The 11,456-nt window shown below is 44.7% G+C and overlaps 6 protein-coding genes across 6 annotated transcripts; all 6 read left to right on the top strand.

Moving 5' to 3' along the window:
• The first annotated feature begins 1,327 nt into the window (after nucleotides 1-1,327).
• orf110 (hypothetical protein) lies at nucleotides 1,328-1,660 on the top strand. The gene has a single exon. It carries the CDS (start codon nucleotides 1,328-1,330, stop codon nucleotides 1,658-1,660), a length of 333 nt encoding a protein of 110 aa, YP_009532831.1.
• A 634-nt stretch (nucleotides 1,661-2,294) lies between these two features.
• On the top strand, nucleotides 2,295-2,648 carry orf117 (hypothetical protein). The gene has a single exon. It carries the CDS (start codon nucleotides 2,295-2,297, stop codon nucleotides 2,646-2,648), a length of 354 nt encoding a protein of 117 aa, YP_009532830.1.
• A 2,478-nt stretch (nucleotides 2,649-5,126) lies between these two features.
• On the top strand, nucleotides 5,127-5,747 carry ccmB (cytochrome c biogenesis B). The gene has a single exon. It carries the CDS (start codon nucleotides 5,127-5,129, stop codon nucleotides 5,745-5,747), a length of 621 nt encoding a protein of 206 aa, YP_009532829.1.
• A 791-nt stretch (nucleotides 5,748-6,538) lies between these two features.
• On the top strand, nucleotides 6,539-6,838 carry nad1 (NADH dehydrogenase subunit 1). The gene has a single exon. It carries the CDS (start codon nucleotides 6,539-6,541, stop codon nucleotides 6,836-6,838), a length of 300 nt encoding a protein of 99 aa, YP_009532828.1.
• Nucleotides 6,839-9,318: 2,480 nt separating this feature from the next.
• Nucleotides 9,319-9,888, top strand: orf189 (hypothetical protein). Its single transcript has one exon. It carries the CDS (start codon nucleotides 9,319-9,321, stop codon nucleotides 9,886-9,888), a length of 570 nt encoding a protein of 189 aa, YP_009532827.1.
• Nucleotides 9,889-10,164: 276 nt separating this feature from the next.
• nad6 (NADH dehydrogenase subunit 6) lies at nucleotides 10,165-10,824 on the top strand. Its single transcript has one exon. It carries the CDS (start codon nucleotides 10,165-10,167, stop codon nucleotides 10,822-10,824), a length of 660 nt encoding a protein of 219 aa, YP_009532826.1.
• The last annotated feature ends 632 nt before the right edge of the window (nucleotides 10,825-11,456 follow it).

Below are 11,456 nucleotides of genomic sequence, written 5' to 3'. Positions count from 1 at the left end.
GAAAGAGATTATTCCCTAAGAGCTTGTCCAGTACCAGAAATGCATCTCCTTGCGTGCGAGAGACTTCTATGCCAGCCGTTATTCCCGGCTCTGTTATGAAATAAAGCGGCAGACTCATCTTACAGGTGTTCCCTAATGAGGGATTTTAGGGGATTAGGGTTCTCCTTTATCTCCTCCACCCATCCGCGGAGGGTTTCAATAGAAATCTCCGCAGATATTTCCAGATCGCGAGACATAATGTTCTCTGCGACACTGGAATAGATTTCTTCAATTTCCGGAAAGTGAACGGAAAGCCGCCCTTTCCCCTTCTCACAATATTACCGAACTTGCTCAAGAATGAATGGCACTTCGAAGTGCCTCACGTTGGGGGATCGGCGTGGGGAACTTCCACCGGTTCTGGACTGGAGCCAGCGGGTTCTGAATGACCTCCCTCTCACGGTTAAAAAAGTGGTTAACCATCTCGAAAAAATCCATATCCGAAAAACGTGTCTCAACTACAGCCAACTAACTCCCCTGTTTCCCTATCGAAAAACCAACCCTACTTAATTTGTTCTAGAAATGCTAACCAAGTAACACACTGGGGCCATGGGTCATGAAAGAGGTTGACCCCCATCCCCCTTCACTATGTATGGCCAATGAACTCCTCGCTTTAGTCCGTTCTTTTCCTTCTTTGGGCTCGGGTCGATAGTAGCCGTGGTAGTAATGTCCCGGAGCCCGGCTACCGACCCGAGGCGCTGATCGGGAAAGTCATAATCATAAAGGAAGGGACGTTAAACGTAATTCTAGAAGGGCGTTACCACAACAAAAAAATCCGAGTCTTGGTAGTTGACTTGCTTACTTGTTAGAGTAAGGCAGTTGAAGTGAAAGTTTATTAGACTAGTCCCACTAAGATGGCGGGGAAACTGACTTCCGAGAGAGCCGCTTTCGCCTCGGTAATTACCTAACGAGAGAGAGCCGATGCCAAAGTCGCCCTTTACGCGAGGGAACGCCAGACAGACTGACCTCTGCTAACTACGTTTTTTAATATAGACTGGAAGCTAGAGAGATACTATACTAAGGTATAGTGCCGCTACCAGAGAAGGCTGTTTCATGCTAGGCGTCCAGACCTACTACGCCCGAGCCGCATCCCCGGCACACTTGCTATATCCACTAAGGCTTCACATCCCACTTCATCCTACCAACTATACCTTATATAAATAGAAAGCCGTTCTATAACAATTCAAGACAACAAGAAAGCAAAATATTTGATCAGACCTTTTTTTTAATTTCCATTTCTTTTTCCGGAACGGAACCTTATTTGCCTTCGCCTCAGTAGCCGCTTTTGCTTATGGTAAATCTGTATCCGCAGCTGTCTCCCCAGATACTTATGGTGGGTTTCAATAGATCTCTTTTCCACCTAGGTCAAAGGGGTATGCCGCTATATATGCTACACCGAAGTATGCTCCTAGGTAAGCGACTGCCTTTGGATCCGCCTCTCGAGCACGAGGGTCGTATTCATAAAAGGCTATCGATCGTGAAGGTTTGCCTATGGCTCTGTATCTACCTCTGTCTGCTGGTGCTTATTTTGATAAGCTGCAGGATCAATGGCTTAAACTACTGCTTCTTCAACGCTTCTCCTGCGACTTGTTCTCCTTTCGTCCTTGCTCCTGCACGCACCTAAAGGTAGGTACAGTATCTAAACGCTCCTTCTGCTCTTGGGAAAGGGGGCCCAAGGCTCATCCTTATGCTTTCGGTTTTCGAGTGAAAAACAGAGTTGGGGAGACCTGTCAAGCTTTAGGATAGCTCTTTTCAAAATAGATTCTTGTAATAGAAGCTAAGCTTTTATACCGAATCGGGTTTGTTGATGGAATCATAGCCGGGCCGGAACTCTTGATCTATCCATAGAGGGTGAGAACTCAATCAGGAAGGACTGCTAGTCATCACCGAGGGTATGACCAAGGAACTGCTGCTGAGAGCGATAGACTTTCCAACTGAGATGGAGAGAATGCGCTCCTACTCTCTTTCAATCGCCGATGCTAAAACAAAGAGGGCGTAGACCCGAGGGGAGGTTGAGTCAGCAGCTAGTTTTGCCGGGGAATAAACGATGCAATTCAATCTGTTGGAGGAAGGTAGAGCAATAGACGGAATGAGTCTTAGTTTAAATATCCCCTGCTCTTGTTGAGTCGACTGTTCATGGCATGGTTTGGTGGGACCAAGAATTGCTCTTGTTCCCGTCCCAATGCGACCATCGATAGCTTTCTCTATTGAAATGGAATCCCCGGTCTCTTTCTCAATTCATCGATCGACGGCCGCCCATGCTTCAACATCTAAGTTTTCACCAGAAAAAGCCAATTTCTCTTATGGGGCAGAAAGATTCGATTAAGTTTAGGGAAAGGAAAGCAAACAAAGAAAGCCAATCGGAAATGATTTTATCACTACGCGAATCAAAAATCAAAGTAGGAGCGAGAATCACCTTAGGGCTAGGCCACCTGCCTGACTATCTATTGTCTCAGCAGGCCTTAGCCCGGCGACGACAGAGGCATAAAGGAAGGTTGCTGCAGAATAAGCGATGTTCTTGCTCTTCTTTCTCTTGGAAGAAGAATGGTGTTGAATCAGTTTCAAGTGGTGGGATCATATTCATATATAATAGTAGAATCCCGTCTCCTTAAAGGAGCGATCTCTCCCTCAAAGTAGAACGAGCATAATCGAAGACAGATGGTAGCGTATTCTAAGTAGTTGATCTCACGTGCTATCCGAAAGTATTATTAGTCTTCGTCTGCTCTCAATGCCCGGAACAGGCTCTGAATGAAATAGAAATCCCGTAAGTGAAGTCACTCTCGGAGTTGAAAACGACTAAGCTTTTTGCCTTGCGACTTGCCTCTCTCACTCAAGATAAGGTCAGGTGATCCCTTTATGTCTCCTTCTCAGTTAGGTCCAAGAAGTCCCTTCCCTTTCTCCGATCAATAAGCCCCCTGATCCCTTTCTTTGTCTTTCATCCTCCCTGAACAGAATAAGTAAGGCCCCGTTTTTTTCTAATAAAAAAAAAGAAAGGGCGAAGCGCCCGTTTGAAGTGGCGAAGGCCTATGATTGATATAGTAAGAAAGAAAGTACGTTAAGGTTACGAAGTAAGGTCAGCTGGTTAAGGAAAGCTCAGGTTATGAAATCGCTTAGCCATTAATTAAATTCAGTAGTAGTGAGGCGTCGGTACGGAGCCTTCCACTGTGGACCGAGACTACGCAAAGGTAGAACACCATAGAAACTTCGCTGACTTTCTAATAAACCTTGATTTCGCTACGCTCAATAAGAACCCGGAATAGCGGAAATCGGTTCGTGTTCCGCTTCCAAACTCAGTCGTCTTTGCCCAAGTGTGAACTGCGGACGACTCTCCAGTGGTTCCATTCCTTCTTACTTTACTTCTGGGTCAACCCAACCCGAATGGGAAGAAGAGGGTCAGCCAAACAGCGGTCCACTTTGTACATTTGCTGAGGCAGACCAATCGGGCATTTTAGAAAAGGGAAGGGAACTTTTATCACCGAAGGAGGCAGTAGAAATGAAGGAGGCGGGAAGCTACCGCTTCTAGAATGCAAGCTTATCCTTTACTTTTTTTAGAGCGTACCGCTATTGAAAAAAAGGTTGATGGATGAAGTAATCGGAATGACAAATGATTACGGTTGCGGAAACCGGATAAAGTCGGGAACCTTTTGAATCAAAGTAGCGCCGAGTACTTCGACTACAGGGGGAGGGAAGCTTCGTAGACAGCCTCGCTTCCCCGCATAGCATGGAGGGTCTAAGGTAAGATCGGAGGACTGAAAGGAAGGCATAATATGAGTACTCGCTCGCTGAAGAGGTAATCATATAAAAGGCAAAGGAAGAAGATCATGTTCTCGCTTCCCTTATCTGTTTGGCCTGGAGGCGTATCTCCCGATGGTCGACTGAAGGCTTATTACCGATTAGCCTTTTTGCTACTAAAGAGACTTCTGGAACTCCGGCTGACTTGTTTGCTTTGCTCTACGCTGGGAAGACGACGGTGCGATTTCATCTGTTGGAGGCGTAACCGCAGCAGTTAGGTCTACTCTAAAGGTAGTTCCGTTCTCCTCGGATGAGAATAGGTAGCTATTATATTATAATAGTAGTAGCGGTGTTACTTTCTTCTTGAAAAGACAGCTTTCAAACAAAGCCTTTCTAGGCTAACGAAGTTAGGGCAACAACTCCTGACTCGAGGTTGAGAATAGGATTCGATGGAAAACGGGATCAAGCTTAATTACTTTCCGTTGTGATCAATTGTTGTACCGATGGGTGTTTATGAAAGTGGAGCTTCGGGAAAGATGGGCACTCGTCATGTGCTGCAACTCGATTTGTCGCAACAAGAGGAGAAGAAGATACCTCGATGAAACCCAATCAGGATGTGAACAAAGGCCACTGCTCAAACTCTTCGATATGCGCTAGCTAGGCAATCCCTTTACTTAATCTGATAATTGATCTCTTGCTACCAGATCTGCCCTTACGGATCTGTTGAAGGGAGGATTGAAAAAAAAAAAACAAGGCATATTTCATATATGGTGGTAGGGAGGGGATGGCCTCTCATCAGCGGTAGGAAGATCCAAGTTAGGAGTTTGTACAGGGGAGAATCGGTCTTGAAGCTTAGTTGAAGGTTACGGAAAAGGGAAAGGAAGTGTTTGGCTAGGGGGTCGCCTTCCACCTTTTTTGGATAGGGGATAGGAAACGAGCCAACCGGCGAACAGTTAGTTACCGAACACTACCTTCTTTCTTTGGAATGAACAAAGACCATACGCCTAGATTGGCGACTTATGGTTTAGGGAGATTCGCCACTTGAGTGAATCCCCCACCGAGGGTCAGGAGGCCAGACAAGAAAGATTCGCGCGCCTCAAGACGGTTCTTGACTCAGTCGACAGCCGGTTGGATCAAGCCCGAGAAATAGATCGGGTTCGTGACAACGAACGTGCTCGGCTACGGGCAGAAATGGATCACGACTGTGATCGGTGGAGGGCTCTCGAGAGAAAGAACGCCCAAATGCGATTGAAAGTTAATGAACTAAATTTAAAAAAGAGGGGACCTCTTATTAAGTTTAAGTGAAAAAAACAACAGATATTGACTTTTTTTTTATCTTCCATTGCTAATGTAAGGAAATGAGACGACTCTTTCTTGAACTATATAATAAAAAGATCTTCCCCTCCACACCAATCACGAGTTTTTCTCCATTCCTCTCGTATATCGTCGTAACGCCCTTAATACTAGGTTTTGAAAAAGACTTTTCATGTCATTCCCATTTAGGTCCGATTCGGATCCCTTCGTTGTTTTCTTTTCCTCCCGCGCCTTTTCCTCGAAATGAGAAAGAAGATGGTACACTCGAATTGTATTATTTAAGTGCTTATTGCTTGCCAAAGATCCTACTTCTACAATTGGTAGGTCACCGGGTTATTCAAATAAGTTGTGTTTTCTGTGGTTTTCCCATGTTACAACTTCCGTACCAATTCGGTCGATCCGGAATGGATCGGTTAAACATTCCATTAGGGAGCCTGGTCTTTACTCTTCTGTGTGGTATTCATTCTCGTTTGGCTCTTGGAATCACATCCAGCAGTGGTTGGAACAGCTCGCAAAATCCAACGACTTCACCTACTTCATTGCCCCCAACCGTTTCTCGTACCTCTATTGAAACAGAATGGTTTCATGTTCTTTCATCGATTGGTTATTCCTCTCCGTTCGTATCTCTTTTTCCAATTGCGGTCTCAATGAGTTTACAAGATTGAATGGCCAATTCTCTGCATTTAAGCGACAACTGCGCTGAATGATAAAGATCCCCTACCCCCGTTGCGGGGCTCCCCTTGCCCTTTCTTGGTTGGTAAACCAACCAGCGATTTACAACAAACAAGTCTTTCCTCTCCCTATGGTCGAGATACTAGTAACCTCATTTGTCTTTTTTAAGGGGAGCAGAGCTATTTTTCAAAGTAGCCTATGTTGAATAACAATTAACTTTTACTCTTTGGAAATCCAACGTCCAGTGATGTCCAATTTATGCTATCAGATACTAGGAATATGTCTTTTGATAGTCTGTCAAGTACCTCTTTCACTCTTTCTTCAACTAGGTCGGACGCGCAAAGCGCTCCACCTGAGAGCGGGTATTTAATCAAATCTGCGATAAATGCGAAGACTGAGTTCTACTGTCAAATAGACAAGTACCGCCGGAGTGGACGATGTCCGACCTTGTTAGGGCTGTTATTTCCGACGATCGGATTGACAGTCCGGGCTTTCTGACAAATGACTATTATGATGTCATGTTACATGGCCAAAATGCTTGGTTATGCGAACAGATTTTTCACTTTTTAGATCTAATCAACTATGTCTTCTAGTTCCGAAAATGTGAAACAAAAGTTTTTCGAGAAAAGGTCCCATCCTTCAATATCATGATTGGGTCGACCAGGCCAGATCATGAGTGAATAGAAAATCGAAAACGTACATAGCTGTTCCAGCTGAAATACTTGGAATAATTCTACCACTTCTACTAGGAGTAGCCTTTTTAGTGCTAGCTGAACGTAAAGTAATGGCTTTTGTGCAACGTCGAAAAGGTCCTGATGTAGTGGGATCGTTCGGATTGTTACAACCTCTAGCAGATGGTTTGAAATTGATTCTAAAAGAACCTATTTCACCAAGTAGTGCTAATTTCTCCCTTTTTAGAATGGCTCCAGTGGCTACATTTATGTTAAGTCTGGTCGCTCGGGCCGTTGTACCTTTTGATTATGGTATGGTATTGTCAGATTCGAACATAGGGCTACTTTATTTGTTTGCCATATCTTCGTTAGGTGTTTATGGAATTATTACAGCAGGTTGGTCTAGTAATTAGGGGGCGGCCGTTCGGTCGCCTATGATACTAGGACCAATAGGTCAAAAATGGGTTTGTGCCGCAGGTGTTGAACGATCTACTCTACACAGGTGTGGGCTTACAGGGCTAGGGCTCATAAAGCCTTTCTTTCATTCCCCTGGTCGGTCACTTTTCCGGGCCGGGATCGATAGATAAGTGGAAGTCATAAAAAAGAGATCTTTCTCTTCGCACCTAAGATCAAGAGGAAGGGTAGCTTGTCAAGCTGGCCTATATAAAATATCTTTTTCATTATTATAGAATCTTTTATAAATATATATTTATAAAGATTCACTGTCTTTTAACCGGCTGTTCTTCTTTGTCAACGCTACTAAGGACCTATGGGTTAGCCTACCCTACTAATGTATTGTATAGTAGGGTATAGTAGGCGAGCGAGTTAGCGAAGACGCTTAGGCTAATAGATAAGAGAGCGTCAGTGCGTAGCCTTCATTCTACTACGCTACGCAAAGGTTACAAAGTCACTTAGCTCGACGTTAGGAGAGTCAAGGGGGAAGGCCATACCTACATAGAAGAACCGCTGTTCGCTGACTTTCTAAGGAAGGTCTAAGCCTTAGCTCCCCTACTGAAAAGGGGCACAAAGCCGCTTTGCACCACTGATAGACTACTAAAGATTCAATTCATTCAAAAGGCCCTACTTAGTTTCGCAAGCCTTTGTCATTGTCAGTCAACTAAGTAGGGCCTGAGGCCCCCTGCGAATCCGTAAATCTGAGGAGCATGCCGCAACACAACAAAAGGATGGTCCCCTATGCATTTCATTCTTTCCGGAAGGGAAAAAAAACAAGTACCCCCATCATGGTGAACCTCTCCTTGTGATCGGGATGAGGTAGATGCCTCCCAGCTGGGGGGCGGATCGAATCGGAGTTTCCTTAGGTAGCCACCGACCTACAGTTATCCTTAAACTTCCGTGCTTGGTGGAGAAGAAGCGAACAAAGGTACGCTCGCTTGCTGTCTTGTTCTCTGCCGCGAACTGGGATCGCTCGCCAGCTAGGTCAGATTGGAGCAAGAATTTTTGAGAACATATTACCCATATTCGGGGACAAGGGGCGGAACGACCTCTCGATCTGCTTACTGCAGCCCAGGAATAAAAACGTCGTCTAGGCGTTCCTTGTTGCTACGATCTCCCCGACGCCTAGGACGTTGTCTGGGCCAAGAGCCATAGTTAATTGCTGTTTCCATTTGGTTGTTTTTTCTTGTTGTTGATACCGGCAAGACCAGCCAGATGATGTCTGCTGGTTGGTAGTGAGAGGACTCGTAGTACCTGCATACCCAAAAGAAAAGGAGGCGCTGATTAAATTAAAAAACAATCATTTGATTGATTTTCTTTCTTACTCTCCCTTAGCAGCGGGAAAGGAGTCTATCTATCTGCCTAGCTTTGGTAGATTTCCCCCAACGCAATCCATATAAATTCCACGAATCCCTTGGTGGATAAGTCCGACGACTCAGCAGCAGTGCGGAATGGAGTTTCTCGTCTGGTGGATCTGATCTTTAGGGGGCAATACATACCAAAAGGTGCTTTAGTGATCTTTGATGGTCTGAACAAGGAACTCTGTGTGGGGATCCATCTTGTTGTTATTCGCATTGTTCACCTTGGTCGGAAATCAGGGTGGTTGTTCTGCGCTTTCTATTTTAAGCAAGCAGCTTCATCCTTGATGATGGCCTATGGTGGTGATGAATTCGTTCATCCTGACAATGCGGTACCAGTTTCTCTCACTCGGTCCGGTTACCCTCGGATCATTCCGTCTCATCATAGGCGTATGATTCTGAAGAAGGATGAGAAAGCGGACATGCTGGTGAAGTTTTATTAAAAAAGATTCTCTCTGTCAAAGATCATTACTTTGGCAAAGAAGGTTGATAAATCAACGTTTTCTAGTATAATATCCCCACCCGATAATATTGACGAGGTGGTGGGGCTGGTTGGTTCGATTAAGGAGAACTTTAATCGACTTATCAGTCGCTATGCTCCCTGGATAAAACGTATACCCCTGGAACAAACAAGGGTTACGGTTTGAACCAACCTGGAAAGCCTTGCCGACACACTCATTGACGAAAAGGGTGTGGGTTAAGAGAAGGAAACTTCCTTATCGTAAGATTCGGAACTTTCGCTCTTCATTCACATCGTTTTCTCATGAGTTGGGCGCTTTTCAATGGCTGTTGGTCGTTGGGCACTCACAGGGTACCCAATGGTCACATGGCTGCTTGTGGCCTCCCCGTATTCGTTACGCCTTTGATGTGAGGAATAAAACACACCCGAGGATTTGGATTGGTTTGAGCGCCGTATAGGGCCCTTTCTACCATCCTGCGACGATATGGGCCGCAATCACAGGCAAACTAGGTTGCACGTGTGAGGGTGCTGGCAAGCGTCGTATATTCGCAATAGGAAACTATGTGAGAGGTTGCTGAAACCCATCCACCATTGGTTTGCGGAGGTCCTCCGCCGCATCCCAATGGATGATCAAACAGCACCTCTCATTCGTTTAGTTCCTAGTAAAACATGTTTAAGCTATGACCTCAAGAGTGCTACCGATTGGTGGCCTCTTGTGTTTCTGTTTGAAAGGCTTGCGCTATTGTTTGACAGGTCATTTGCTTCAAGTGTTGTGAATACAACATTAGGGACGAATGTATTTGAGGTACCCTTCGTTAAGAGGGCTCTGTCTCAAGTGTCCTTTGTGACCGGTCAACCGTTAGGCTATTATGGTTATTGGCCTTTGTTCGCGTTCACCCATCATGTTTTGGTGTGGTGGGCTGCGGAACAGGTTAGACCTGGGATCCTGTTCGACAGGTATGCTATATTAGGTGATGATGTTCTCATCACCGATCCACTTGTGGCGGAACAGTACCGGCTAGGCTTACAACGGCTTGGTGTTAAGATATCCACACACAAGTCTTTGATATCCTCAACTGGTGCTGTAGAGTTTGCCAAACAATTTCTGGTCAAGGATATGAGGGTTAACCTCTCTCCTGTGTCCATGAAAGCTTTATGTGGCTTCCACCACCCCCACGGATACTACTTCTAATAGATTTGCCTACGCTATCATGGTCATGGATTTGGAGATAGAAAGCTATTCCAACTCCGAGATTGCTGACTGGATTTTACACATAAGGAGCAACCCCAGCCTACTCTCCTCCTTCTACGCTCCTCTGAGGGGGCCTCTCTGAGATATACGGTTTATGCCGCCATGCTTTCTTTCTGTTGGTCAACAACCAACCACATCTCTATATAGTCAAAACACTAGTCCTACAGGCTTGACGGAGTTCAGTCTGTCTGGAGGGAATCATTTCTTCTCAATGCCATGATACTTTCTGTTTTGTCGAGCCCTGCTTTGGTCTCTGGTTTGATGGTTGCACGTGCTAAAAATCCGGTACATTCCGTTTTGTTTCCCATCCCAGTCTTTCGCGACACTTCAGGTTTACTTCTTTTGTTAGGTCTCGACTTCTCCGCTATGATCTTCCCAGTAGTTCATATAGGAGCTATAGCCGTATCATTCCTATTCGTTGTTATGATGTTCCATATTCAAATAGCGGAGATTCACGAAGAAGTATTGCGCTATTTACCAGTGAGTGGTATTATTGGACTGATCCTTTGGTGGGAAATGTTCTTCATTTTAGATAATGAAACCATTCCATTACTACCAACCCAAAGAAATACTACCTCTCTTAGATATACGGTTTATGCCGGAAAGGTACGAAGTTGGACTAATTTGGAAACATTGGGCAATTTACTTTATACCTACTATTTCGTCTGGTTTTTGGTTCCTAGTCTAATTTTATTAGTTGCCATGATTGGGGCTATAGTACTTACTATGCATAGGACTACTGAGGTAAAAAGACAGGATGTTTTCCGACTAAATGCTATTGATTTTAGGAGGACTATAATGAGGAGGACGACAGACCACTCACGATCGACTAAAAGGAAAGTCGCCCGGAGATATTGGTTCAAATCCAATTCGTGAGAAGAATCCAAGTGAGATAGGCCTATATGCTGGAGGCTCTATCATACATCAATTATAAGTTCAAGACGGGCATCCCCATTCGTTCCCTTCCCAACTATAGCTGAACTTGGTAACCAAACTCTTTCCCGGCAAGAAGATCCAATCCTTCGGGCAAGTGAGATACTAATAAAGTAAAGTATAAAGGGCTTTTGCAAGAATAGTCATAGGGCTCATTCTTTCACTTTAAACTGACACAAATTTCCTATCCCGGCAGCTTTCTCGTAAAATGAAATTAGGGCAGAATCCGTTTTACAGTTAAGATGAGGAGTTCATAGCCCATAGCCAAGGGACAAGAGTAGCGACCCCTAGGCAGTAATCGAAACGATACGAGCGGGACAGGGGAGCTAATGCGATGCGGTCGATAGTTAGTTCTGGAAGGCATAGTATCCGGACGAGTGTTAGTTCTTGACATAAAAGATAGTCTTTTACTTTAGATGAATATTATGAGCATACCCTACTTTCAGCCTACTGAATTCCTAGGATATTTTCAACCTAAATAATAATATTTTTTAACTATTCGAAGTGTTGTAATCAAAAGCTTTTGATAGCTCGATATGTATAGATATAGCTAGAGCGACCACCCATGCGAGCAT

This window comes from Glycine soja, mitochondrion (assembly GCF_004193775.1).
Source record: "Glycine soja mitochondrion, complete genome".
Classification (NCBI taxonomy): Eukaryota; Viridiplantae; Streptophyta; class Magnoliopsida; order Fabales; family Fabaceae; genus Glycine; species Glycine soja.
This window is presented reverse-complemented; position numbering and strand designations above follow the sequence as displayed.